The following is a 27500-nucleotide window of genomic DNA, read 5'->3' as shown; positions in this document are numbered from 1 at the left end:
CCTCTGAGCTAGCCCCCAGATGCTAGCAGCATAATGCTGTTGGTTCCAGCATGCTAACAGACCTGGTTTTGTCATAGAATAGAGCAGTAGCACCTCTAGAGAGTGTTGGCTGGAAAGCTCCCTTTGTTTTCTCGTTTTCACTTTCTCCCCCCTCTCTCTCAGCTCTCCCCCTCTCTCAGCTCTCCCCCCTCTCTCTCTCAGCTCTCCCCCCTCTCTCTCTCAGCTCTCTCCCCTCTGTCAGCTCTCTCAGCTCTCCCCCCTCTCTCTCTCAGCTCTCCCCCCTCTCTCTCTCAGCTCTCCCCCTCGGTCAGCTCTCTCTCAGCTCTCCCCCTCTCTCTCTCAGCTCTCCCCCCTCTCTCTCTCTCTCAGCTCTCCCCCCTCTCTCTCTCTCTCTCTCAGCTCTCCCCCCCCTCTCTCTCTCTCAGCTCTCCCCCCCTCTCTCTCTCTCTCAGCTCTCCCCCCTCTCTCTCTCTCTCTCTCTCTCAGCTCTCCCCCTCTCTCTCTCTCAGCTCTCCCCCTCTGTCAGCTCTCTCAGCTCTCCCCCTCTCTCTCTCAGCTCTCCCCCCTCTCTCTCTCAGCTCTCCCCCCTCTCTCTCTCAGCTCTCCCCCCTCTCTCTCTCAGCTCTCCCCCCTCTCTCTCTCAGCTCTCCCCCTCGGTCAGCTCTCTCTCAGCTCTCCCCCTCTTTCTCTCAGCTCTCCCCCTCTCTCTCTCAGCTCTCTCTCAGCTCTGTCTGTCAGTCTGTTATCTGATGTCTGTTCTGTCTGTGTATCTGTGTCTGTAGATGCTGACAGACGGTCTGTGTCGACCATGAACCTTTCTAAACATGCAGCTGATCCAGTTATAACCAAGAGACTGTCCTATTCCTCTGCCACACTCTTACATTCTCCAGACCGAGGTAAACACACACACACACACGTGTGTATATATACACTAAACAAAAATATAAACGCAACATGTAATGTGTTGGTCCCAAGTTTCATGATCTAAAAAAAAAAATCCCGGAAATTGTACAAAAAATGTGTTTCCATCCCTGTTAGTGAGCATTTCTCCTTTGCCAAGATAATCCACCTGACAGGTGTGGCATATCAAGAAGCTGATTAAACAGCATGATCATTACACAGGTGCACCTTGTGCTGGGGGCAATAAAAATCCACTTTAAAATGTGCAGTTTTGTCACAACACAATGCCACAGATGTCTCTAGTTTTGAGGGAGCGTGCTATTTGCATGAAAACTGCAGGAATGTCAACCAGAGAATTTAATGTTAATTTCTCTACCATAAGCCGCCTCCAATATAATTATTGGAAATTTTGGAAGCAGGGGGGCTGAGGAGTATTCCCCATAGCTGAACCCCTGCCCAGTCATGTGAAATCCATAGATAAAGACCTAATGAATTTCATTTAATTAACTGATTTCCTTATATGAATTGTAACTCAGTAAAATAATTTTAATTGTTGCTTGTTGCGTTTATATTTTAGGGGTGCACACAGATGATCATATTGTACAGAAGAAGGTATTAATAAACTATTGCTGTTACTACAGTGTTTGTTTAATCTCTAAGTTCTCATTGGTTGGTTTGTCGAGTAAAGTTTACATTGGCTAACGTCGTGGTAAAAATGGTTGTGTAAATGTGCCATAATCTGACTAAATGTTGCATGTTCACAGTGTGGTGTTTACATGTAGGCTTCCTGCCGTGTTGTGGCATGATATTTGATATTCTAATTCCGGCTGTGTGGTGTGTTGTAATGTATATATTATAGAAAGTGTGGTGATTTGTCATTGCTCCTCTCAGTGTTACAGAAAAGGACCTCCTCTTCACCTTTACTTAACAAATCACAGTCCAAACTCCGCCTACCAGGGGGAAAGACCGCCCACTACAAACCCCAAGGTGGTTCTGGGAAAATAGGGAATTTTTACTCTGTAATCACCCTCACTCCCACCGTCTGGAAACTGATCTCTTCAAATTACAATATAACTTTATTGTCATTTATTTATTATTATTTACATTTATTTATCTGAGGATGGACATTTTTCAATCATTAAAATCATTAAAATCAGTTTTCCCAACACTGTACTATAACATTCTACAAACACATTAGTTCTCAGTCATTATTCTGTTAAAGGTTTTTAATACCATGTTTTTACATCTCCTTACTGTGTTTATATGAAAATCAATCTGTTGCATTTATTATCATTTACACACAAGACGGTCTAGGAGACTGACAATGTAGTTCTTGGTGGTCTAGGAGACAGCTGATAATGTAGTTCAAGGAGACCGAAGGTAATGTAGATATAGGCGGTCGAGGAGACAGACGATAATGTAATTTTAGGTGGTCTCGGAGACAGGCGGTAATGTAGCTCTAGGTGGTCTAGGAGACAGACGATAATGTAGCTCTAGGCGGTCTAGGAGACCAATAATGTAGTTCTAGGAGACCGATAATGTAGTTCTAGGAGACCGACAATAATGTAGCTCTAGGAGACCGACAATAATGTAGCTCTACGAGACCGACGATAATGTAGCGCTAGGAGACTGATGATAATGTAGTGTTAGGAGACTGGCGATAATGTAGTTCTAGGTGGTCTAGGAGACCGATGATAATGTAGTTCTAGGTGGTCTAGGATACTGACGATAATGCAGGCCTATGCAGTTGAGACCGGGCCTGGATCATCAGGGGAAGCAGGCCTATGCAGTTGAGACCGGGCCTGGATCATCAGGGGAAGCAGGCCTATGCAGTTGAGACCGGGCCTGGATCATCAGGGGAAGCAGGCCTATACAGTTGAGACCGGGCCTGGATCATCAGGAGAAGCAGGCCTATGCAGTTGACTAGATAGTTTCCAGCCTGGGTGCATCTGTTCAGAGGTGTTTTGTCTGGGAAGCTTGTTCTGAATCCTGCATGTCACACTGTTATCCCTCTGTCCACCTGTCTTGTCCCAGACACTAAGGTCCTGTCTGTCCCAGACGCGCCGCTAAGGTCCTGTCTGTCCCAGGCGTGCCGCTAAGGTCCTGTCTGTCCCAGGCGTGCCGCTAAGGTCCTGTCTGTCCCAGGCGCGCCGCTAAGGTCCTGTCTGTCCCAGACACTAAGGTCCTGTCTGTCCCAGGCGCGCCACTAAGGAAGGTCCTGTTTGTCCCAGGCACGCCGCTAAGGTCCTGCCTGTCCCAGACACTAAGGTCCTGTCTGTCCCAGACGCGCCACTAAGGAAGGTCCTGTCTGTCCCAGACGCGCCACTAAGGAAGGTCCTGTCTGTCCCAGACGCGCCACTAAGGAAGGTCCTGTCTGTCCCAGACGCGCCACTAAGGAAGGTCCTGTCTGTCCCAGGCGCGCCACTAAGGAAGGTCCTGTCTGTCCCAAGTGCGCCGCTAAGGTACTGTCTGTCCCAGACGCGCCACTAAGGAAGGTCCTGTCTGTCCCAGACGCGCCACTAAGGAAGGTCCTGTCTGTCCCAGGCGCGCCACTAAGGAAGGTCCTGTCTGTCCCAGGCGCGCCACTAAGGAAGGTCCTGTCTGTCCCAGGCGCGCCGCTAAGGTACTGTCTGTCCCAGACGCGCCACTAAGGAAGGTCCTGTCTGTCCCAGACGCGCCACTAAGGAAGGTCCTGTCTGTCCCAGACGCGCCACTAAGGAAGGTCCTGTCTGTCCAAGGCGCGCCACTAAGGAAGGTCCTGTCTGTCCCAGGCGCGCCGCTAAGGTCGTGTCTGTCCCAGGCGCGCCACTAAGGAAGGTCCTGTCTGTCCCAGACGCGCCGCTAAGGTCCTGTCTGTCCCAGACGCGCCGCTAAGGTCCTGTCTGTCCCAGACGCGCCGCTAAGGTCCTGTCTGTCCCAGGCGCGCCGCTAAGGTCCTGTCTGTCCCAGGCGCGCCGCTAAGGTCCTGTCTGTCCCAGGCGCGCCGCTAAGGTCCTGTCTGTCCCAGGCGCGCCGCTAAGGTCCTGTCTGTCCCAGGCGCGCCGCTAAGGTCCTGTCTGTCCCAGGCGCGCCGCTAAGGTCCTGTCTGTCCCAGGCGCGCCGCTAAGGAAGGTCCTGTCTGTCCCAGACGCGCCGCTAAGGAAGGTCCTGTCTGTCTCAGGCGCGCCACTAAGGAAGGTCCTGTCTGTCTCAGGCGCGCCACTAAGGAAGGTCCTGTCTGTCTCAGGCGCGCCACTAAGGAAGGTCCTGTCTGTCCCAGACGCGCCGCTAAGGTCCTGTCTGTCCCAGACGCGCCGCTAAGGTCCTGTCTGTCCCAGGCGCGCCGCTAAGGTCCTGTCTGTCCCAGGCGCGCCGCTAAGGTCCTGTCTGTCCCAGGCGCGCCGCTAAGGTCCTGTCTGTCCCAGGCGCGCCGCTAAGGTACTGTCTGTCCCAGACGCGCCACTAAGGAAGGTCCTGTCTGTCCCAGACGCGCCACTAAGGAAGGTCCTGTCTGTCCCAGACGCGCCACTAAGGAAGGTCCTGTCTGTCCAAGGCGCGCCACTAAGGAAGGTCCTGTCTGTCCCAGGCGCGCCGCTAAGGTCGTGTCTGTCCCAGGCGCGCCACTAAGGAAGGTCCTGTCTGTCCCAGACGCGCCGCTAAGGTCCTGTCTGTCCCAGACGTGCCGCTAAGGTCCTGTCTGTCCCAGACGCGCCGCTAAGGTCCTGTCTGTCCCAGGCGCGCCGCTAAGGTCCTGTCTGTCCCAGGCGCGCCGCTAAGGAAGGTCCTGTCTGTCCCAGACGCGCCGCTAAGGAAGGTCCTGTCTGTCTCAGGCGCGCCACTAAGGAAGGTCCTGTCTGTCCCAGACGCGCCGCTAAGGTCCTGTCTGTCCCAGACGCGCCGCTAAGGTCCTGTCTGTCCCAGGCGCGCCGCTAAGGTCCTGTCTGTCCCAGGCACGCCGCTAAGGTCCTGTCTGTCCCAGGCGCGCCGCTAAGGTCCTGTCTGTCCCAGGCGCGCCGCTAAGGTACTGTCTGTCCCAGACGCGCCACTAAGGAAGGTCCTGTCTGTCCCAGACGCGCCACTAAGGAAGGTCCTGTCTGTCCCAGACGCGCCACTAAGGAAGGTCCTGTCTGTCCAAGGCGCGCCACTAAGGAAGGTCCTGTCTGTCCCAGGCGCGCCGCTAAGGTCGTGTCTGTCCCAGGCGCGCCACTAAGGAAGGTCCTGTCTGTCCCAGACGCGCCGCTAAGGTCCTGTCTGTCCCAGACGCGCCGCTAAGGTCCTGTCTGTCCCAGACGCGCCGCTAAGGTCCTGTCTGTCCCAGGCGCGCCGCTAAGGTCCTGTCTGTCCCAGGCGCGCCGCTAAGGTCCTGTCTGTCCCAGGCGCGCCGCTAAGGTCCTGTCTGTCCCAGGCGCGCCGCTAAGGTCCTGTCTGTCCCAGGCGCGCCGCTAAGGTCCTGTCTGTCCCAGGCGCGCCGCTAAGGTCCTGTCTGTCCCAGGCGCGCCGCTAAGGTCCTGTCTGTCCCAGGCGCGCCGCTAAGGTCCTGTCTGTCCCAGGCGCGCCGCTAAGGTCCTGTCTGTCCCAGGCGCGCCGCTAAGGAAGGTCCTGTCTGTCCCAGACGCGCCGCTAAGGAAGGTCCTGTCTGTCTCAGGCGCGCCACTAAGGAAGGTCCTGTCTGTCTCAGGCGCGCCACTAAGGAAGGTCCTGTCTGTCCCAGACGCGCCGCTAAGGTCCTGTCTGTCCCAGACGCGCCGCTAAGGTCCTGTCTGTCCCAGGCGCGCCGCTAAGGTCCTGTCTGTCCCAGGCGCGCCGCTAAGGTCCTGTCTGTCCCAGGCGCGCCGCTAAGGTCCTGTCTGTCCCAGGCGCGCCGCTAAGGTCCTGTCTGTCCCAGGCGCGCCGCTAAGGAAGGTCCTGTCTGTCCCAGGCGCGCCGCTAAGGAAGGTCCTGTCTGTCCCAGACGCGCCACTAAGGAAGGTCCTGTCTGTCTCAGGCGCGCCACTAAGGAAGGTCCTGTCTGTCCCAGGCGCGCCGCTAAGGTACTGTCTGTCCCAGACGCGCCACTAAGGAAGGTCCTGTCTGTCCCAGACGCGCCACTAAGGAAGGTCCTGTCTGTCTCAGGCGCGCCACTAAGGAAAGTCCTGTCTGTCTCAGGCGCGCCACTAAGGAAGGTCCTGTCTGTCCCAGGCGCGCCGCTAAGGTCGTGTCTGTCCCAGGCGCGCCACTAAGGAAGGTCCTGTCTGTCCCAGGCGCGCCGCTAAGGTCCTGTCTGTCCCAGGCGCGCCGCTAAGGTCCTGTCTGTCCCAGGCGCGCCGCTAAGGTCCTGTCTGTCCCAGGCGCGCCGCTAAGGTCCTGTTTGTCCCAGGCACGCCGCTGAGGTCCTGTCTGTCCCAGACACTAAGGTCCTGTCTGTCCCAGGCGCGCCGCTAAGGTCCTGTCTGTCCCAGGCGCGCCGCTAAGGTCTTGTCTGTCCCAGGCGCGCCGCTAAGGTCCTGTCTGTCCCAGGCGCGCCGCTAAGGTCCTGTCTGTCCCAGGCGCGCCGCTAAGGTCCTGTCTGTCCCAGGCGCGCCGCTAAGGTCCTGTCTGTCCCAGGCGCGCCGCTAAGGTCCTGTCTGTCCCAGGCGCGCCGCTAAGGTCCTGTCTGTCCCAGGCGCGCCGCTAAGGTCCTGTCTGTCCCAGGCGCGCCGCTAAGGTCCTGTCTGTCCCAGGCGCGCCGCTAAGGTCCTGTCTGTCCCAGGCGCGCCGCTAAGGTCCTGTCTGTCCCAGGCGCGCCGCTAAGGTCCTGTCTGTCCCAGGCGCGCCGCTAAGGTCCTGTCTGTCCCAGGCGCGCCGCTAAGGTCCTGTCTGTCCCAGGCGCTAAGGTCCTGTCTGTCCCAGACACTAAGGTCCTGTCTGTCCCAGACACTAAGGTCCTGTCTGTCCCAGGCGCGCCGCTAAGGTCCTGTCTGTCCCAGACACTAAGGTCCTGTCTGTCCCAGGCGCGCCGCTAAGGTCCTGTCTGTCCCAGGCGCGCCGCTAAGGTCCTGTCTGTCCCAGGCGCGCCGCTAAGGTCCTGTATGTCCCAGGCGCGCCGCTAAGGACCTGTCTGTCCCAGGCGCGCCGCTAAGGGCCTGTCGGTCCCAGACGCGCCGCTAAGGAAGGTCCTGTCTGTCCCAGGCGCGCCGCTAAGGTCCCCTCTGTCCCAGACGCGCCACTAAGGAAGGTCCCCTTTGTCCCAGACGCGCCACTAAGTAAGGTCCCGTCTGTCCCAGACGCGCCGCTAAGGTCCTGTCGGTCCCAGACGTGCCGCTAAGGAAGGTCCTGTCTGTCCCAGACTCGCCACTAAGGTCCTGTCTGTCCCAGACGCGCCACTAAGGAAGGTCCTGTCTGTCCCAGACGCGCCACTAAGGTCCTGTCTGTCACAGACGCGCCACTAAGGAAGGTCCCGTCTGTCCCAGACGCGCCGCTAAGGAAGGTCCCGTCTGTCCCAGACGCGCCGCTAAGGAAGGTCCTGTCTGTCCCAGATGCGCCGCTAAGGTCCTGTCGGTCCCAGACGCGCCACTAAGGAAGGTCCTGTCTGTCCCAGGCGCGCCGCTAAGGGCCTGTCTGTCCCAGGCGTGCCGCTAAGGTCCCGTCTGTCCCAGACGCGCCACTAAGGAAGGTCCTGTCTGTCCCAGACGCGCCACTAAGGAAGGTCCTGTCTGTCCCAGGCGCGCCGCTAAGGTCCCGTCTGTCCCAGACGCGCCACTAATGAAGGTCCCCTCTGTCCCTGTCGCGCCACTAATGAAGGTCCCCTCTGTCCCAGACGCGCCACTAAGTAAGGTCCCGTCTGTCCCAGACTCGCCGCTAAGGTCCTGTCGGTCCCAGACGCGCCACTAGGGAAGGTCCTGTCTGTCCCATACGCCCTGCTAAGGTCCTGTCTGTCCCAGACACTAAGGTCCTGTCTGTCCCAGGCGCGCCGCTAAGGTCCTGTCTGTCCCAGGCGCGCCGCTAAGGTCCTCTATGTCCCAGGTGCGCCGCTAAGGACCTGTCTGACCCAGGCGCGCCACTAAGGAAGGTCCCGTCTGTCCCAGACGCGCCGCTAAGGAAGGTCCCGTCTGTCCCAGACGCGCCGCTAAGGAAGGTCCTGTCTGTCCCAGATGCGCCGCTAAGGTCCTGTCGGTCCCAGACGCGCCACTAAGGAAGGTCCTGTCTGTCCCATACGCCCTGCTAAGATCCTGTCTGTCCCAGATGCGCCGCTAAGGTCCTGTCTGTCCCAGACGCGCACCTAAGATCCTGTCGGTCCCAGACACTATGATCCCGTCGGTCCCAGACGCGCCACTAAGGTCCCGTCGGTCCCAGACGCGCCGCTAAGGTCCCGTCGGTCCCAGACGCGCCGCTAAGGTCCCGTCGGTCCCAGACGCGCCGCTAAGGTCCCGTCGGTCCCAGACACGCCGCTAAGAGCTTCAGCATGGCTTGGTGGCTTCCCCGTGTGCACACACCAGATCTCTCACACTCACATCAGCTCTGTCTTTCAGTAAATCATGTATTGAGTAATTGGATATGAATGAAAGGGACTCTGGGGTGTGGATCTATCCCCCATGATATCTGCATCTCAAATGAAGCCCATAAGGACACGGATCCTGTCACACTGGTTAAAGCACAGAATGGTTCACTTAATTCACCATGTTCTTTTGCACGTTTTCTCAGTTACTATGGCAATCCTCCCCTTACTGCATGTTACTATGGCGATCCTCCCCTTACTGCATGTTACTATGGCGATCCTCCCCTTACTGCATGTTACTACTATGGCGATCCTCCCTTTACCGCACGTTACTATGGCGATCCTCCCTTTACCGCACGTTGCTATGGCGATCCTCCCTTTACCGCACGTTACTATGGCGATCCTCCCCTTACTGCACGTTACTATTGCGATCCTCCACTTACCGCACGTTACTATGGCGATCCTCCACTTACCGCACGTTACTATGGCAATACTCCCCTTACCGCACGTTACTATGTCGATCCTCCCTGTACCACAGTTACTATGGCGATTCCCCTCTTACCATACGTTACTTTGGCGATCCTACCCTTAACGCACGTTACTATGGTAATCCTCCCTTAACGCACGTTACTATGGCAATCCTCCCCTTAACGCACGTTACTATGGCGATCCTCCCCTTACTGCATTTGCATCTCAACTAACGATCTGTGTGTGTGTTCGTTCCAGGCATGCGTTGTATGCCGCTGACCCCGTGGGAGAACACAGTGGTCAATCGTCTGCTACAGCCCACACACTCCTACCTGGCACGCAGCCGCAGCGCCATGAGCCTGTCTGGAGACACAGGTAACACACCTGAACACACACACACACCAACTATATCTCACTGATGGTTGCAGTGAGCTCTGATTGATTACATCACTAACCTGTCTGATCTACCTCACCACCTCTCTCCCCTCACCACCTCTCTCCCTCTGCTCCACCCGATCCATCGCCTCTTTCACCCATCCTGTCCATGTCTAACCCCTGATTGGTGGTGACCGTGTGACAGGAGCCATGCCTGTATGTCCTCGCTCAGTGTCCTGCCACCCTATGGGATCTATGTCCTTCAAGTCCATCCAGTCCCAGCCTCTGACCGTCTGCCGCAGCCAAGAGCCACGCCTCCCCAGGGACATGACCAACTGCAGGAGGACCACCGGCAACGCACCGGTAAGATATCACATGACGACAACAACCCGCGCCGGTAAGGTAACACATGACAACAACAACCCGCGCCGGTAAGGTATCCCATGACGACAACAACCCGCGCCGGTAAGGTAACACATGACGACAACAACCCGCGCCGGTAAGATATCCCATGACGACAACAACCCGCGCCGGTAAGGTAACACATGACGACAACAACCCTCGCCGGTAAGGTATCCCATGACGACAACAACCCGCGCCGGTAGGACTTGATGCGTGCATCGGTGAAAACCAGGTCAGTCTGTCTGTGGGCTCTGCACCCATCTGTCTGTCTGTCTGTCTGTGGGCTCTGCACCCATCTGTCTGTCTGTCTGTGGGCTCTGCACCCATCTGTCTGTCTGTCTGTGGGCTCTGCACCCATCTGTCTGTCTGTCTGTCTGTCTGTCTGTCTGTGGGCTCTGCACCCATCTGTCTGTCTGTCTGTCTGTCTGTCTGTCTGTGGGCTCTGCATCCATCTGTCTGTCTGTCTGTCTGTCTGTCTGTCTGTCTGTCTGTCTGTCTGTCTGTGGGCTCTGCATCCATCTGTCTGTCTGTCTGTGGGCTCTGCACCCATCTGTCTGTCTGTCTGTCTGTCTGTCTGTGGGCTCTGCACCCATCTGTCTGTCTGTCTGTGGGCTCTGCACCCATCTGTCTGTCTGTCTGTGGGCTCTGCACCCATCTGTCTGTCTGTCTGTGGGCTCTGCACCCATCTGTCTGTCTGTCTGTGGGCTCTGCACCCATCTGTCTGTCTGTCTGTCTGTCTGTCTGTGGGCTCTGCACCCATCTGTCTGTCTGTGATGGATTATGACATTATTAAAGCTGAACTATGCAGAAATCCCTCTACCGTTTCCTGGTTGCAAACATTCTAATACCTCATTTCAGTTTATATGTCAAAACATTTAACCAGCTAATCCTCTGAGAAATGTGTTTTTCAAAGCTGATGTTCCAAACCTCAAAATAAAAGACGCAAAAACAAATCTTAAGAATGTGAAGCATAGAAATAACGTACATAGAACAGATATACCACTTCTTAGACTTGCTTTCATTGAGATCGACAGATCTATAACCCATAGTTCTATGTGAATTTGGTCAGGTCGCCCAAAAAGTGACAGTGCAGCTTTTAAAGGCCCAGTCCAGTCAATGAGGAGACGGGAGAGACTTGCAGCACGTCAAGCTTCACAAACAGAACCAAGTTCTGGCTGTGCAGACATGCTTGAGCAGTGTGGGCCCAGGGATTGAATTACATGTATGTGCACATTTATTTTGCAAATCAGCGGTGTGGTCAGCGTGTAAGAAGCAAAGAAGCAGTAGATTTGGTTTTTTTTTGGGGGGGGGGGCATTTTAATGTAAAATGATCACAGTTTGCACCCCCACACTGTCCCATGTTAGCATCAATACGCTACTGTCAGTCAGTTTGGACCCCCCACACTGTCCCATGTTAGCATCCATACGCTACTGTCAGTCAGTTTGGACCCCCCACACTGTCCCATGTTAGCATCAATACGCTACCCTCAGTCAGTTTGGACCCCCACACTGTCCCATGTTAGCATCAATACGCTACCCTCAGTCAGTTTGGACCCCCACACTGTCCCATGTTAGCATCAATACGCTACCCTCAGTCAGTTTGGACCCCCACACTGTCCCATGTTAGCATCAATACGCTACCCTCAGTCAGTTTGGATCCCCACACTGTCCCATGCTAGCATCAATACGCTACCGTCAGTCAGTTTGGACCACCACACTGTCCCATGCTAGCATCAATACGCTACCGTCAGTCAGTTTGGATCCCCTTCAGTCATGTGGTGTCAGAGGAAGAGGAGGCAGTTCCACATTAATTGAAGATCGTTTCATCCGTCTGTGTGTGTGTGTGTGTGTGTGTGTGTGTGTTTAAGGATAAACATAAGGACTTTATCAGGAAGTCTTGGAGCAACCTCTCCCTGCCTCTGACCACTCCTCCTCTGACCACGCCTACTGCCAAGCGGTTCCGGTCACCAGGGAAACAGCAGAGTAGAGTGACACCGCCCTCACCTGGCAGGTTGGTGGAATAGCAGCTCATAGAGATCCTAGAGTTGTCCTCTTTCTATACTATGACTTGTATGTCATTCTATGGACTGTCTCCTGAACTACCTCATCTAGTGTTAGTAACTGTTAGGTTCTGACCCACTAACATTGCTCTAAGGCTCTGGTTAAAGGCTCTGGTTAAAGGCTCTGGTTAAAGGCTCTGGTTAAAGGCTCTGGTTAAAGGCTCTGGTTAAAGGCTCTGGTTAAAGGCTCTGGTTAAAGGCCCTGGTTAAAGGCCCTGGTTAAAGGCCCTGGTTAAAGGCCCTGGTTAAAGGCCCTGGTTAAAGGCCCTGGTTAAAGGCCCTGGTTAAAGGCCCTGGTTAAAGGCCCTGGTTAAAGGCCCTGGTTAAAGGCCCTGGTTAAAGGCCCTGGTTGGGCCGGCAGGTAGCCTAGTGGTTAGAGTGTAGAGGTGGCAGGTAGCCTAGTGGTTAGAGCGTTGGGCCGGCAGGTAGCCTAGTGGTTAGAGTGTAGGGGTGGCAGGTAGCCTAGTGGTTAGAGTGTAGGGGCGGCAGGTAGCCTAGTGGTTAGAGTGTAGGGACGGCAGGTAGCCTAGTGGTTAGAGTGTAGGGGCGGCAGGTAGCCTAGTGGTTAGAGCGTAGGGGCGGCAGGTAGCCTAGTGGTTAGAGCGTTGGGGCCGGCAGGTAGCCTAGTGGTTAGAGCGTAGGGGCGGCAGGTAGCCTAGTGGTTAGAGCGTTGGGCCGGCAGGTAGCCTAGTGGTTAGAGCGTAGGGCCGGCAGGTAGCCTAGTGGTTAGAGCGCTGGGCCGGCAGGTAGCCTAGTGGTTAGAGCGTTGGGCCGGCAGGTAGCCTAGTGGTTAGAGCATTGGGCCGGCAGGTAGCCTAGTGGTTAGAGCGTTGGGCCGGCAGGTAGCCTAGTGGTTAGAGGGTTGGGCCGGCAGGTAGCCTAGTGGTTAAAGCGTTGGGCCGGCAGGTAGCCTAGTGGTTAGAGCGTTGGGCCGGCAGGTAGCCTAGTGGTTAGAGCGTTGGGCCGGCAGGTAGCCTAGTGGTTAGAGCATTGGGCCGGCAGGTAGCCTAGTGGTTAGAGCATTGGGCCATTAAACAGAAGGTTGCTAGATCGAATAACTGAACTGACAAGGTAAAAATGTGTCATTCTACCCCTGAACAAGGCAGTTAACCCACTGATCCTAGGCTGTCATGGTTAAGAACACATTGTTATTTACAGACTTAGTTAAATAAAGGTGGAATATAAATAAATAAAAGTAGTGGTCTATATAGGGTGCCATTTCAGAGTAGCCAAATACGCTCTCCCCTTCCTCCCTCCAGAACCCCCCAGAAGCTGTCCCTTCCTCCCTCCAGACCCCCCCAGAAGCTGTCCCCTCGCCCCTCCACCCCCAAGCAGCTACGGTCTCCCAGTGGAGAGGACTTGGGGAACCTCAGGCCCAGTAGGACAGTGCCAGAGAGCCTGTCTCTGATTGGACTACAGGCAGGAGGACCTGAGGGAGACCAGGGGGCTGTGACCCCCTCCCAGCCCCGCCCCCAGAGCCTGGGCCAACCCAAAGCCTGCCCCAGCACAGACACGAAGGACACACTGTCAGCAGTCAGCGGTGAGTGGAGGCCACACACACACGCACACACACACACACACACACGACAGCTAGCGTTCTGTTCTGTTACTGCAGCTGGTCTGTTACTGCAGCTGGTCTGTTACTGCAGCTGGTCTGTTACTGCAGCTGGTCTGGTCTGTTACTGCAGCTGGTCTGTTACTGCAGCTGGTCTGTTACTGCAGCTGGTCTGGTCTGTTACTGCAGCTGGTCTGTTACTGCAGCTGGTCTGTTACTGCAGCTTGTCTGTTACTGCAGCTGGTCTGTTACTGCAGCTGGTCTGTTACTGCAGCTGGTCTGGTCTGTTACTGCAGCTGGTCTGTTACTGCAAGCTGGTCTGGTCTGTTACTGCAGCTGGTCTGTTACTGCAGCTGGTCTGTTACTGCAGCTGGTCTGGTCTGTTACTGCAGCTGGTCTGGTCTGTTACTGCAGCTGGTCTGGTACTGCAGCTGGTCTGTTACTGCAGCTGGTCTGTTACTGCAGCTGGTCTGGTCTGTTACTGCAGCTGGTCTGTTACTGCAGCTGGTCTGTTACTGCAGCTGGTCTGTTACTGGCAGCTGGTCTGTTACTGCAGCTGGTCTGGTCTGTTACTGCAGCTGGTCTGGTCTGTTACTGCAGCTGGTCTGGTCTGTTACTGCAGCTGGTCTGGTCTGTTACTGCAGCTGGTCTGGTCTGTTACTGCAGCTGGTCTGTTACTGCAGCTGGTCTGTTACTGCAGCTGGTCTGTTACTGCATCTGGTCTATCTGGTCTGTTACTGCAGCTGGTCTGTTTACTGCAGCTGGTCTGGTCTGTTACTGCAGCTGGTCTGGTCTGTTACTGCAGCTGGTCTGTTACTGCAGCTGGTCTGTTACTGCAGCTGGTCTGGTCTGTTACTGCAGCTGGTCTGGTCTGTTACTGCAGCTGGTCTGTTACTGCAGCTGGTCTGTTACTGCAGGTGGTCTGTTACGGCAGCTGGTCTGTTACTGCAGGTGGTCTGTTACTGCAGCTGGTCTGTTACTGCAGCTGGTCTGTTACTGCAGCTGGTCTGGTCTGTTACTGCAGCTGGTCTGGTCTGTTACTGCAGCTGGTCTGGTCTGTTACTGCAGCTGGTCTGGTCTGTTACTGCAGCTGGTCTGGTCTGTTACTGCAGCTGGTCTGTTACTGCAGCTGTCTGTTACTGCAGCTGGTCTGTTACTGCAGCTGGTCTGTTACTGCAGCTGGTCTGTTACTGCAGCTGGTCCTGTTACTGCAGCTGGTCTGTTACTGCAGCTGGTCTGGTCTGTTACTGCAGCTGGTCTGGTCTGTTACTGCAGCTGGTCTGTTACTGCAGCTGGTCTGTTACTGCAGCTGGTCTGTTACTGCAGCTGGTCTGTTACTGCAGCTGGTCTGGTCTGTTACTGCAGCTGGTCTGGTCTGTTACTGCAGCTGGTCTGGTCTGTTACTGCAGCTGGTCTGGTCTGTTACTGCAGCTGGTCTGGTCTGTTACTGCAGCTGGTCTGTTACTGCAGCTGGTCTGTTACTGCAGCTGGTCTGTTACTGCATCTGGTCTGTTACTGCAGCTGGTCTGTTACTGCAGCTGGTCTGGTCTGTTACTGCAGCTGGTCTGGTCTGTTACTGCAGCTGGTCTGTTACTGGCAGCTGGTCTGTTACTGCAGCTGGTCTGTTACTGCAGCTGGTCTGGTCTGTTACTGCAGCTGGTCTGGTCTGTTACTGCAGCTGGTCTGTTACTGCAGCTGGTCTGTTACTGCAGGTGGTCTGTTACGGCAGCTGGTCTGTTACTGCAGGTGGTCTGTTACTGCAGCTGGTCTGTTACTGCAGCTGGTCTGTTACTGCAGCTGGTCTGGTCTGTTACTGCAGCTGGTCTGGTCTGTTACTGCAGCTGGTCTGGTCTGTTACTGCAGCTGGTCTGGTCTGTTACTGCAGCTGGTCTGTTACTGCAGCTGGTCTGTTACTGCAGCTGGTCTGTACTGCAGCTGGTCTGTTACTGCAGCTGGTCTGTTACTGCAGCTGGTCTGTTACTGCAGCTGGTCTGTTACTGCAGCTGGTCTGTTACTGCAGCTGGTCTGGTCTGTTACTGCAGCTGGTCTGGTCTGTTACTGCAGCTGGTCTGGTCTGTTACTGCAGCTGGTCTGGTCTGTTACTGCAGCTGGTCTGGTCTGTTACTGCAGCTGGTCTGTTTACTGCAGCTGTTCTGTTACTGCAGCTTGTCTGTTACTGCAGCTGTCTGTTACTGCAGGCTGGTCTGTTACTGCAGCTGGTCTGTCTTGTCTACTGCAGCTGGTCTGTTTACTGCAGCTGTCGGTCTGTTACTGCAGCTGGTCTGGTCTGTTACTGGCAGCTGGTCTGGTCTGTTACTGCCAGCTGGTCTGTTACTGCAGCTGGTCTGTTACTGCAGCTTGGTCTGTTACTGCAGCTGGTCTGGTCTGTTACTGCAGCTGGTCTGTTACTGCAGCTGGTCTGTTACTGCAGCTGGTCTGTTACTGCAGCTTGTCTGTTACTGCAGCTGGTCTGTTACTGCAGCTGGTCTGGTCTGTTACTGCAGCTGGTCTGTTACTGCAGCTGGTCTGTTACTGCAGCTGGTCTGTTACTGCAGCTTGTCTGTTACTGCAGCTGGTCTGTTACTGCAGCTGGTCTGTTACTGCAGCTGGTCTGGTCTGTTACTGCAGCTGGTCTGGTCTGTTACTGCAGCTGGTCTGGTCTGTTACTGCAGCTGGTCTGGTCTGTTACTGCAGCTGGTCTGGTCTGTTACTGCAGCTGGTCTGTTACTGCAGCTGGTCTGTTCTGTTACTGCAGCTGGTCTGGTCTGTTACTGCAGCTGGTCTGGTCTGTACTGCAGCGGGTCTGGTCTGTTACTGCAGCTGGTCTGTTACTGCAGCTGGTCTGGTCTGTTACTGCAGCTGGTCTGTTACTGCAGCTGGTCTGGTCTGTTACTGCAGCTGGTCTGGTCTGTTACTGCAGCTGGTCTGGTCTGTTACTGCAGCTGGTCTGGTCTGTTACTGCAGCTGGTCTGTTACTGCAGCTGGTCTGTTACTGCAGCTGGTCTGGTCTGTTACTGCAGCTGGTCTGTTACTGCAGCTGGTCTGGTCTGTTACTGCAGCTGGTCTGGTCTGTTACTGGCAGCTGGTCTGTTACTGCAGCTGGTCTGGTCTGTTACTGCAGCTGGTCTGTTACTGCAGCTGGTCTGGTCTGTTACTGCAGCTGGTCTGGTCTGTTACTGCAGCTGGTCTGGTCTGTTACTGCAGCTGGTCTGTTACTGCAGCTAGTTGGATGCTGTGCAGCTTTTCTGGATATTCCACATCACAGCATTGTACAGCCACATGACGTGTGTGTGTGTGTGTGTGTGTGTGTGTGTGTGTGTGTGTGTGTGTGTGTGTGTATAGAGAGTGTGGGCAGTTCCCCAGCCCATAAGTCTACTGCAGGCACCACAGACCCAGAGGAGGCCACACGGATCCTGGCAGAGAAACGCAGACAAGCCCGGGAACAGAGGGAGAGAGGGGAGGAGAGGAGAGGGATACAGGAGGAGGCAGAGAGGTACAACTGTGTGTTCTGTGTGTGTTCTGTGTGTGTTCTGTGTACTGTGTGTGTTCTGTGTGTGTTCTGTGTGTGTTCTGTGTACTGTGTGTGTGTACTTACTCTGTGTATATCCAGGTGTGGTAAGGCTGTGGAGAGACAGAGGAGAGAGGAGGAGGAGGAGGAGAGAAGGAGGGAGGAGGAGGAGAGAGCCCAGCAGGAGAGAGAGGAGGGCAGAGCGACAGCAGAAACAGGTCAGACTCTCTCTCTCACACTCTGCCTGTCTGTAGAGGGGTCGCCCTGCCTGTAGAGGGGTCGCCCTGCCTGTAGAGGGGTCGCCCTGCCTGTAGAGGGGTCGCCCTGCCTGTAGAGGGGTCGCCCTGCCTGTAGAGGGTCGCCCTGCCTGTAGAGGGGTCGCCCGGCCTGTAGAGGGGTCGCCCGGCCTGTAGAGGGGTCGCCCGGCCTGTAGAGGGGTCGCCCGGCCTGTAGAGGGGTCGCCCGGCCTGTAGAGGGGTCGCCCGGCCTGTAGAGGGGTCGCCCGGCCTGTAGAGGGGTCGCCCGGCCTGTAGAGGGGTCGCCCTGCCTGTAGAGGGGTCGCCCTGCCTGTAGAGGGGTCGACGTTATGATCTTTACTCATACTCCCATATGTCTCTGTCTCTCTGTATGTGTTCTCAGAGAGAGAAGGAGGAATGTCGTCAGAGGGAGGATGCAGACAGACTGAGGAAGGAGAGAGAGAAACATTTTCAGAAAGAAGAGGCTGAAAGGTTGGAGAGGAAGAAGGTAACACGTTATGCGACCGGAGATGGTGTTTCCATGGCGACAACTAAAACCGGAGATGGTGTTTGGTGTTTCCGTTATATTGTGCCGCAGCTAAGTTGTTACCATGGCGACAACTAAAACGTCAAATGATACTCCTACCGAGGCACACTTTCAAAATGCTAGAGCTACGGTATCTATGATTTAGAGATGGTAGAGCTACGGTATCTATGATTTAGAGATGGTAGAGCTACAGTATCTATGCTTTAGAGATGCTAGAGCTAAAGAGCTACGGTATCTATGCTTTAGAGATGGTAGAGCTACAGTATCTATGCTTTAGAGATGCTAGATCTAAAGAGCTACGGTATCTATGCTTTAGAGATGGTAGAGCTACAGTATCTATGCTTTAGAGATGCTAGAGCTAAAGAGCTACGGTATCTATGCTTTAGAGATGGTAGAGCTACAGTATCTATGCTTTAGAGATGCTAGAGCTAAAGAGCTACGGTATCTATGCTTTAGAGATGGTAGAGCTACGGTATCTATGCTTTAGAGATGGTAGAGCTACGGTATCTATAATTTAGAGATGGTAGAGCTACGGTATCTATGCTTTAGAGATGGTAGAGCTACGGTATCTATGATTTAGAGATGGTAGAGCTACGGTATCTATGCTTTAGAGATGAAACCTGTCTTTCTGATAACCAGAGAGATATTTTTATAGGAACATAATGGACACATGCCTCCCATGCAGACAAAAGTACAGATATGTAATACTGAATGAGGACACTGACACTGAATGAGGACACTGGAGGACACTGACACTGAATGAGGACACTGAATGAGGACACTGAATGAGGACACTGAATGAGGACACTGAAGGAGGACACTGAAGGAGGACACTGACACTGAATGAGGACACTGACACTGAATGAGGACTCTGAAGGAGGACACTGAATGAGGACACTGAAGGAGGACACTGACACTGAATGAGGACACTGACACTGAAGGAGGACACTGAAGTAGGACACTGGTTTATACCATGTTCTGGTTGCAGGGTCATGAAATAGGCTACAACATCTAATATCCCCCTTCCTGGAGCGCTACTGGGTGTTCATACTGTTGTTCAGACTGTACACATCAGACTGTACACATCAGGCTGTTGTTCAAACACTCACATCAGACTGTTCACATCAGACTGTACACAAGAAGGTAACACGTTATGCGACCGGAGATGGTGTTTCCATGGCGACAACTAAAACCGGAGATGGTTTTGGTGTTTCCGTTATATTGTGCCGCTGCTAAGTTGTTGTCACCATGGCGACAACTAAAATGTCAAATACTCCTACCGAGGCACACTTTCAAAATGCTAGAGCTACGGTATCTATAATTTAGAGATGGTAGAGCTACGGTATCTATGATTTAGAGATGGTAGAGCTACGGTATCTATGCTTTAGAGATGGTAGAGCTACGGTATCTATGATTTAGAGATAGTAGAACTACGGTATCTATGATTTAGAGATGGTAGAGCTATGGTATCTACACTTTAGAGATGCTAGAGCTACGGTATCTATGATTTAGAGATGGTAGAGCTACGGTATATATGCTTTAGAGATGGTAGAGCTACGCTATCTATGCTTTAGAGATGGTAGAGCTATGCTATCTATGCTTTAGAGATGGTAGAGCTACGGTATCTATGCTTAGAGATGGTAGAGCTACGGTATCTATGCTTTAGAGATGGTAGAGCTACGGTATCTATGATTTAGAGATAGTAGAACTACGGTATCTATGATTTAGAGATGGTAGAGCTACGGTATCTACGCTTTCAAGATGCTAGAGTACATAGCCAATTCAAAACAGCTTGTAGCTTGGCTAGTTAGCTCAATAGTTAACTATTTAGCCAGCTATTATTAGCATGAATTAATGTCATGTCCTAATAAAAAACTTCCAGCAGTTCTCGCGAATATCCGACACGCACTCATATCCACGAATGGCCGACACGCACTCATATCCACGAATGGCCGACACGCACTCATATCCACGAATGGCCGACACGCACTCATATCCACGAATGGCCGACACGCACTCATATCCACGAATGGCCGACACGCACTCATATCCACGAATGGCCGACACGCACTCATATCCACGAATGGCCGACACGCACTCATATCCACGAATGGCCGACACGCACTCATATCCACGAATGGCCGACACGCACTCATATCCACGAATGGCCGACACGCACTCATATCCACGAATGGTCGACACGCACTCATATCCACGAATGGCCGACACGCACTCATATCCACGAATGGCCGACACGCACTCATATCCACGAATGGCCGACACTCACTCATATCCACGAATGGCCGACACGCACTCATATCCACGAATGGCCGACACGCACTCATATCCACGAATGGCCGACACGCACTCATATCCACGAATATCCGACACGCACTCATATCCACGAATGGCCGACCCGCACTCATATCCACGAATATCCGACACGCACTCATATCCACGAATATCCGACACGCACTCATATCCACGAATGGCCGACACGCACTCATATCCACGAATGGCCGACACGCACTCATATCCACGAATGGCCGACACGCACTCATATCCACGAATGGCCGACACGCACTCATATCCACGAATGGCCGACACGCACTCATATCCACGAATGGCCGACACGCACTCATATCCACGAATGGTCGACACGCACTCATATCCACGAATGGCCGACACTCACTCATATCCACGAATGGCCGACACGCACTCATATCCACGAATGGCCGACACGCACTCATATCCACGAATATCCGACACGCACTCAAATCAAATCAAATCAATTTATTTATATAGCCCTTCGTACATCAGCTGATATCTCAAAGTGCTGTACAGAAACCCAGCCTAAAACCCCAAACAGCAAGCAATGCAGGTGTAGAAGCACGGTGGCTAGGAAAAACTCCCTAGAAAGGCCAATACCTAGGAAGAAACCTAGAGAGGAACCAGGCTATGTGGGGTGGCCAGTCCTCTTCTGGCTGTGCTGGGTGGAGATTATAACAGAACATGGCCAAGATGTTCAAATGTTCATAAATGACCAGCATGGTCGAATAATAATAAGGCAGAACAGTTGAAACTAGAGCAGCAGCACAGTCAGGTGGAAGTTGAAACTGGAGCAGCAGCATGGCCAGGTGGACTGGGGACAGCAAGGAGTCATCATGTCAGGTAGTCCTGGGGCATGGTCCTAGGGCTCAGGTCCTCCGAGAGAGAGAAAGAAAGAGAGAAGGAGAGAATTAGAGAACGCACACTTAGATTCACACAGGACACCGAATAGGACAGGAGAAGTACTCCAGATATAACAAACTGACCCCAGCCCCCCGACACATAAACTACTGCAGCATAAATACTGGAGGCTGAGACAGGAGGGGTCAGGAGACACTGTGGCCCCATCCGAGGACACCCCCGGACAGGGCCAAACAGGAAGGATATAACCCCACCCACTTTGCCAAAGCACAGCCCCCACACCACTAGAGGGATATCTTCAACCACCAACTTACCATCCTGAGACAAGGCTGAGTATAGCCCACAAAGATCTCCGCCACGGCACAACCCAAGGGGGGGGGCGCCAACCCAGACAGGATGACCACAACAGTGAATCAACCCACTCAGGTGACGCACCCCCTCCAGGGACGGCATGAGAGAGCCCCAGCAAGCCAGTGACTCAGCCCCTGTAATAGGGTTAGAGGCAGAGAATCCCAGTGGAAAGAGGGGAACCGGCCAGGCAGAGACAGCAAGGGCGGTTCGTTGCTCCAGAGCCTTTCCGTTCACCTTCCCACTCCTGGGCCAGACTACACTCAATCATATGACCCACTGAAGAGATGAGTCTTCAGTAAAGACTTAAAGGTTGAGACCGAGTTTGCGTCTCTGACATGGGTAGGCAGACCGTTCCATAAAAATGGAGCTCTATAGGAGAAAGCCCTGCCTCCAGCTGTTTGCTTAGAAATTCTAGGGACAATTAGGAGGCCTGCGTCTTGTGACCGTAGCGTACGTGTAGGTATGTACGGCAGGACCAAATCAGAGAGATAGGTAGGAGCAAGCCCATGTAATGCTTTGTAGGTTAGCAGTAAAACCTTGAAATCAGCCCTTGCTTTGACAGGAAGCCAGTGTAGAGAGGCTAGCACTGGAGTAATATGATCTAATTTTTTGGTTCTAGTCAGGATTCTAGCAGCCGTATTTAGCACTAACTGAAGTTTATTTAGTGCTTTATCCGGGTAGCCGGAAAATAGAGCATTGCAGTAGTCTAACCTAGAAGTGACAAAAGCATGGATTAATTTTTCTGCATCATTTTTGGACAGAAAGTTTCTGATTTTTGCAATGTTACGTAGATGGAAAAAAGCTGTCCTCGAAATGGTCTTGATATGTTCTTCAAAAGAGAGATCAGGGTCCAGAGTAACGCCGAGGTCCTTCACTCATATCCACGAATGGCCGACACACACTCATATCCACGAATATCCGACACGCACACATATCCACGAATGGCCGACACGCACTCATATCCACGAATGGCCGACACGCACTCATATCCACGAATGGCCGACACGCACTCATATCCACGAATGGCCGACACGCACTCATATCCACGAATGGCCGACACGCACTCATATCCACGAATGGCCGACACGCACTCATATCCACGAATGGCCGACACGCACTCATATCCACGAATGGCCGACCATCACTCATATCCACGAATGGCCGACACGCACTCATATCCACGAATGGCCGACCCGCACTCATATCCACGAATGGCCGACCCTCACTCATATCCACGAATGGCCGACCCTCACTCATATCCACGAATGGCCGACCCTCACTCATATCCACGAATGGCCGACACGCACTCATATCCACGAATGGCCGACACGCACTCATATCCACGAATGGCCGACCCTCACTCATATCCACGAATGGCCGACCCTCACTCATATCCACTAATGGCCGACCCTCACTCATATCCACGAATGGCCGACCCTCACTCATATCCACGAATGGCCGACACGCACTCATATCCACGAATGGCCGACACTCACTCATATCCACGAATGGCCGACACGCACTCATATCCACGAATGGCCGACACTCACTCATATCCACGAATGGCCGACACTCACTCATATCCACGAATGGCTGACACACACTCATATCCACGAATGGCCGACACGCACTCATATCCACGAATGGCCGACCCGCACTCATATCCACGAATGGCCGACCCTCACTCATATCCACGAATGGCCGACCCTCACTCATATCCACGAATGGCCGACCCTCACTCATATCCACGAATGGCCGACCCCCACGAACGGGTGCGTTTTTAAACCATGTTTACTCTGTTTGTTAATCGCGTCTTTTGATCGATCAATATTGTGATTTAAGAAATACATTTGGCACCGTTTAAAACCTGTCTTTCTGATAACCAGAGAGCTATTTATATAGGAACATAATGGACACATGCCTCCCATGCAGACAAAAGTACAGATATGTAATACTGAATGAGGACACTGACACTGAATGAGGACACTGGAGGACACTGACACTGAATGAGGACACTGGAGGACACTGACACTGAATGAGGACACTGAAGGAGGACACTGGAGGACACTGACACTGAAGGAGGACACTGAATGAGGACACTGACACTGAATGAGGACACTGAAGGAGGACACTGACACTGAATGAGGACACTGAAGGAGGACACTGACACTGAATGAGGACACTGACACTGAATGAGGACACTGACACGGAAGGAGGACACTGACACTGAAGGAGGACACTGAAGGAGGACACTGACACTGAATGAGGACACTGACACTGAATGAGGACACTGACACTGAATGAGGACTCTGAAGGAGGACACTGAATGAGGACACTGAAGGAGGACACTGACACTGAATGAGGACACTGACACTGAATGAGGACACTGACACTGAATGAGGACTCTGAAGGAGGACACTGACACTGAATGAGGACACTGACACTGAATGAGGACACTGACACGGAAGGAGGACACTGACACTGAATGAGGACTCTGAAGGAGGACACTGACACTGAAGGAGGACACTGACACTGAATGAGGACACTGAAGGAGGACACTGACACTGAATGAGGACACTGAAGGAGGACACTGAAGTAGGACACTGGTTTATACCATGTTCTGGTTGCAGGGTCATGAAGTAGGCTACAACATCTAATATCCCCCTTCCTGGAGCGCTACTGGGTGTTCATACTGTTGTTCAGACTGTACACATCAGACTGTACATATCAGACTGTTCACATCAGACTGTACACATCAGACTGTACACATCAGACTGTTGTTCAGACACTCACATCAGACTGTTCACATCAGACTGTACACTTCAGACTGTACACTTCAGACTGTACACATCAGACTGTACACATCAGACTGTACACATCAGACTGTTCACATCAGACTGTTCACTTCAGACTGTACACATCAGACTGTTCACATCAGACTGTTCACTTCAGACTGTACACATCAGACTGTACACATCAGACTGTTCACATCAGACTGTACACATCAGACTGTACACATCAGACTGTTCACATCAGACTGTACACATCAGACTGTACACATCAGACTGTTCACATCAGACTGTTCACATCAGACTGTACACATCAGACTGTTCACATCAGACTGTTCACATCAGACTGTTCACATCAGACTGTTCACATCAGACTGTTCACATCAGACTGTACACATCAGACTGTACACATCAGACTGTTCACCAGGACCTGAGGCTGCCGTGGGTGTGTTTCAGACTGTACACATCAGACTGTTCACCAGGACCTGAGGCTGCCGTGGGTGTGTTTCAGACTGTACACATCAGACTGTTCACCAGGACCTGAGGCTGCCGTGGGTGTGTTTTGAGTAGGGCTGACCCAGTAGCTCTCCACTGGGTCAGTGGAGGATAGACCACCATGTTTTATACAGTAACACTTCTGTATATTTGACTTTCGGGCATTTTTTTTCTCTCTCTCTCTGTGTGGTATCGTTATGGTACTCAGTATTATTATACTGAGCTGGTATTGGTATCGAAATCTGATATTGTGACAAGAATTTGTGATCTAGCTAATGATTAGTAGCCTAAATAAATGCCGATGGATTATCCCCATGCTTCAGTCGTCTACAGCCTAGCCTTGATGCTACATCAGGCTACATCAGAATGTGATGGAATATCCCCATGCTTCAGCCGTCTACAGCCTAGCCACGATGCTACATCAGGCTACATCAGAATGTGATGGATTATCCCCATGCTTCAGCCGTCTACAGCCTAGCCACGATGCTACATCAGGCTACATGAGAATGTGATGGATTATCCCCATGCTTCAGCCGTCTACAGCCTAGCCACGATGCTACATCAGGCTACATGAGAATGTGATGGATTATCCCCATGCTTCAGCCGTCTACAGCCTAGCCACGATGCTACATCAGGCTACATCAGAATGTGATGGATTATCCCCATGCTTCAGCCGTCTACAGCCTAGCCACGATGCTACATCAGGCTACATCAGAATGTGATGGATTATCCCCATGCTTCAGCCGTCTACAGCCTAGCCACGATGCTACATCAGGCTACATGAGAATGTGATGGATTATCCCCATGCCTCAGCCGTCTACAGCCTAGCCATGATGCTACATGAGAATGTGATGGATTATCCCCATGCTTCAGCCGTCTACAGCCTAGCCACGATGCTACATCAGGCTACATCAGAATGTGATGGATTATCCCCATGCTTCAGCCGTCTACAGCCTAGCCATGATGCTACATCAGGCTACATGAGAATGTGATGGATTATCCCCATGCTTCAGCCGTCTACAGCCTAGCCACGATAATATGAGCAATGTAGCTACCCTGTGTTTACCTCCAAATGTAGGTACCCTGTGTTTACCTCCAAATGTAGGTACCCTGTGTTTAACTCCAAATGTAGGTACCCTGTGTTTACCTCCAAATGTTGGTACGCTGTGTTTACCTCCAAATGTAGGTACCCTGTGTTTAACTCCAAATGTAGGTACCCTGTGTTTACCTCCAAATGTAGGTACCCTGTGTTTACCTCCAAATGTAGGTACCCTGTGTTTACCTCCAAATGTAGCTACCCTGTGTTTACCTCCAAATGTAGGTACCCTGTGTTTACCTCCAAATGTAGCTACCCTGTGTTTACTTCCAAATATATGTACCCTGTGTTTACCTCCAAATGTAGCTACCCTGTGTTTACCTCCAAATGTAGGTACCCTGTGTTTACGATTCTACCAAAAGCTGTTCATTATGGTGTGTTGAGTGTCATTTCTCTCCTACCTCTATCATCTCCCAGCGGCTGGAGGAGATCATGAAGAGGACCCGTCGCTCAGATCAAGTGGAGAAGGTAGGAACCACTATTGCTATATAACTGGATAGGGTATGTGTTTTACCAGGATTCAAATGATCCCACTCTCTCTCTCTCCTCTCTCTAGAAAGCCACTCTTCAAAAGAACATAGACGAATCAGGTAACTCCTTACATATCTGTCGTCTCAGTGGTCAATTCTTATAATACCATAGTATAGGTTCAGTCCCATATTCACTGTTCTTTTTATAATGAGTATCTCTGTGTTTTTGTGATTGGTTGCATGTGTTTTTCTCCAGCGTCAAACTGTGATTCTCCGGACCCCTCAGTGAGCCTGTCAGGGGCCGAGCACAGCGACCGCAACGGAGCCTCCAACCCTAACACTGACCCCAGCCTCAACACTGACCCCAGCACAGCACTGCTGCCACCTGCTGACGAGAGGTAGGACACACTACTACTAATAATACACTGCAACTAGAACATCTAATAACGGATATTCCTTTCTCTCTGTGTGTCTGTCTCTCTGTGTGTCTGTCTCTCTGTGTGTCTGTCTCTCTGTGTGTCTGTCTCTCTGTGTGTCTGTCTCTCTGTGTGTCTGTCTCTCTGTGTGTCTGTCTCTCTGTCTCTGTGTGTCTGTCTCTCTGTGTGTCTGTCTCTCTGTGTGTCTGTCTCTCTGTGTGTCTGTCTCTCTGTGTGTCTGTCTCTCTGTGTGTCTGTCTCTCTGTGTGTCTGTCTCTCTGTCTCTGTGTGTCTGTCTCTCTGTGTCTGTCTCTCTGTGTGTCTGTCTCTCTGTGTGTCTGTCTCTCTGTGTGTCTGTCTCTCTGTGTGTCTGTCTCTCTGTGTGTCTGTCTCTCTGTGTGTCTGTCTCTCTGTGTGTCTGTCTCTCTGTGTGTCTGTCTCTCTGTGTGTCTGTCTCTCTGTGTGTCTGTCTCTCTGTGTGTCTGTCTCTCTCTCTCTCTGTGTGTGTCTGTCTCTCTGTCTCTGTGTCTCTGTCTCTCTGTGTGTCTGTCTCTCTGTGTGTCTGTCTCTCTGTGTGTCTGTCTCTCTCTCTCTCTCTGTGTGTGTCTGTCTCTCTGTCTCTGTGTGTCTGTCTCTCTGTGTGTCTGTCTCTCTGTGTGTCTGTCTCTCTGTGTGTCTGTCTCTCTGTGTGTCTGTCTCTCTGTCTCTGTCTGTCTGTCTGTCTCTCTCTGTGTGTCGGTCTCTCTGTGTGTCGGTCTCTCTGTGTGTCTGTCTCTCTGTGTGTCTGTCTCTCTGTGTGTCTGTCTCTCTGTCTCTGTCTGTCTCTCTGTCTCTCTGTGTGTCTGTCTCTCTGTGTGTCTGTCTCTCTGTCTCTGTGTGTCTGTCTCTCTGTGTGTCTGTCTCTCTGTGTGTCTGTCTCTCTTTCTCTGTGTGTCTGTCTCTCTGTCTCTCTGTCTCTGTGTGTCTGTCTCTCTGTCTCTGTGTGTCTGTCTCTCTGTGTGTCTGTCTCTCTGTCTCTGTGTGTCTGTCTCTCTGTGTCTCTGTGTGTCTGTCTCTCTGTGTGTCTCTCTCTGTGTGTCTGTCTCTCTGTGTGTCTGTCTCTCTGTCTCTGTCTGTCTCTCTGTCTCTCTGTGTGTCTGTCTCTCTGTGTGTCTGTCTCTCTTTCTCTGTGTGTCTGTCTCTCTGTGTGTCTGTCTCTCTGTGTGTCTGTC

The 27500-nt window shown here is 52.7% G+C and overlaps 1 protein-coding gene across 1 annotated transcript in view; it reads left to right on the top strand.

The window, feature by feature from the left end:
- LOC109882542 (ensconsin) overlaps positions 1–27500 on the top strand; it is a 70645-nt gene that overhangs the window by 35801 nt on the left and 7344 nt on the right. Inside the window, exons 6-16 of the mRNA XM_031836726.1 lie at positions 783–896; positions 9059–9175; positions 9381–9538; positions 11446–11588; positions 12897–13177; positions 16535–16685; positions 16833–16902; positions 17340–17444; positions 25821–25871; positions 25960–25993; positions 26130–26271. Of these exons, the coding sequence (XP_031692586.1) occupies positions 783–896; positions 9059–9175; positions 9381–9538; positions 11446–11588; positions 12897–13177; positions 16535–16685; positions 16833–16902; positions 17340–17444; positions 25821–25871; positions 25960–25993; positions 26130–26271 (1366 nt within the window). The remainder of the gene's footprint in view (positions 1–782; positions 897–9058; positions 9176–9380; positions 9539–11445; positions 11589–12896; positions 13178–16534; positions 16686–16832; positions 16903–17339; positions 17445–25820; positions 25872–25959; positions 25994–26129; positions 26272–27500) is intronic.

Source organism: Oncorhynchus kisutch, linkage group LG12 (assembly GCF_002021735.2).
Source record: "Oncorhynchus kisutch isolate 150728-3 linkage group LG12, Okis_V2, whole genome shotgun sequence".
Classification (NCBI taxonomy): Eukaryota; Metazoa; Chordata; class Actinopteri; order Salmoniformes; family Salmonidae; genus Oncorhynchus; species Oncorhynchus kisutch.
This window is presented reverse-complemented; position numbering and strand designations above follow the sequence as displayed.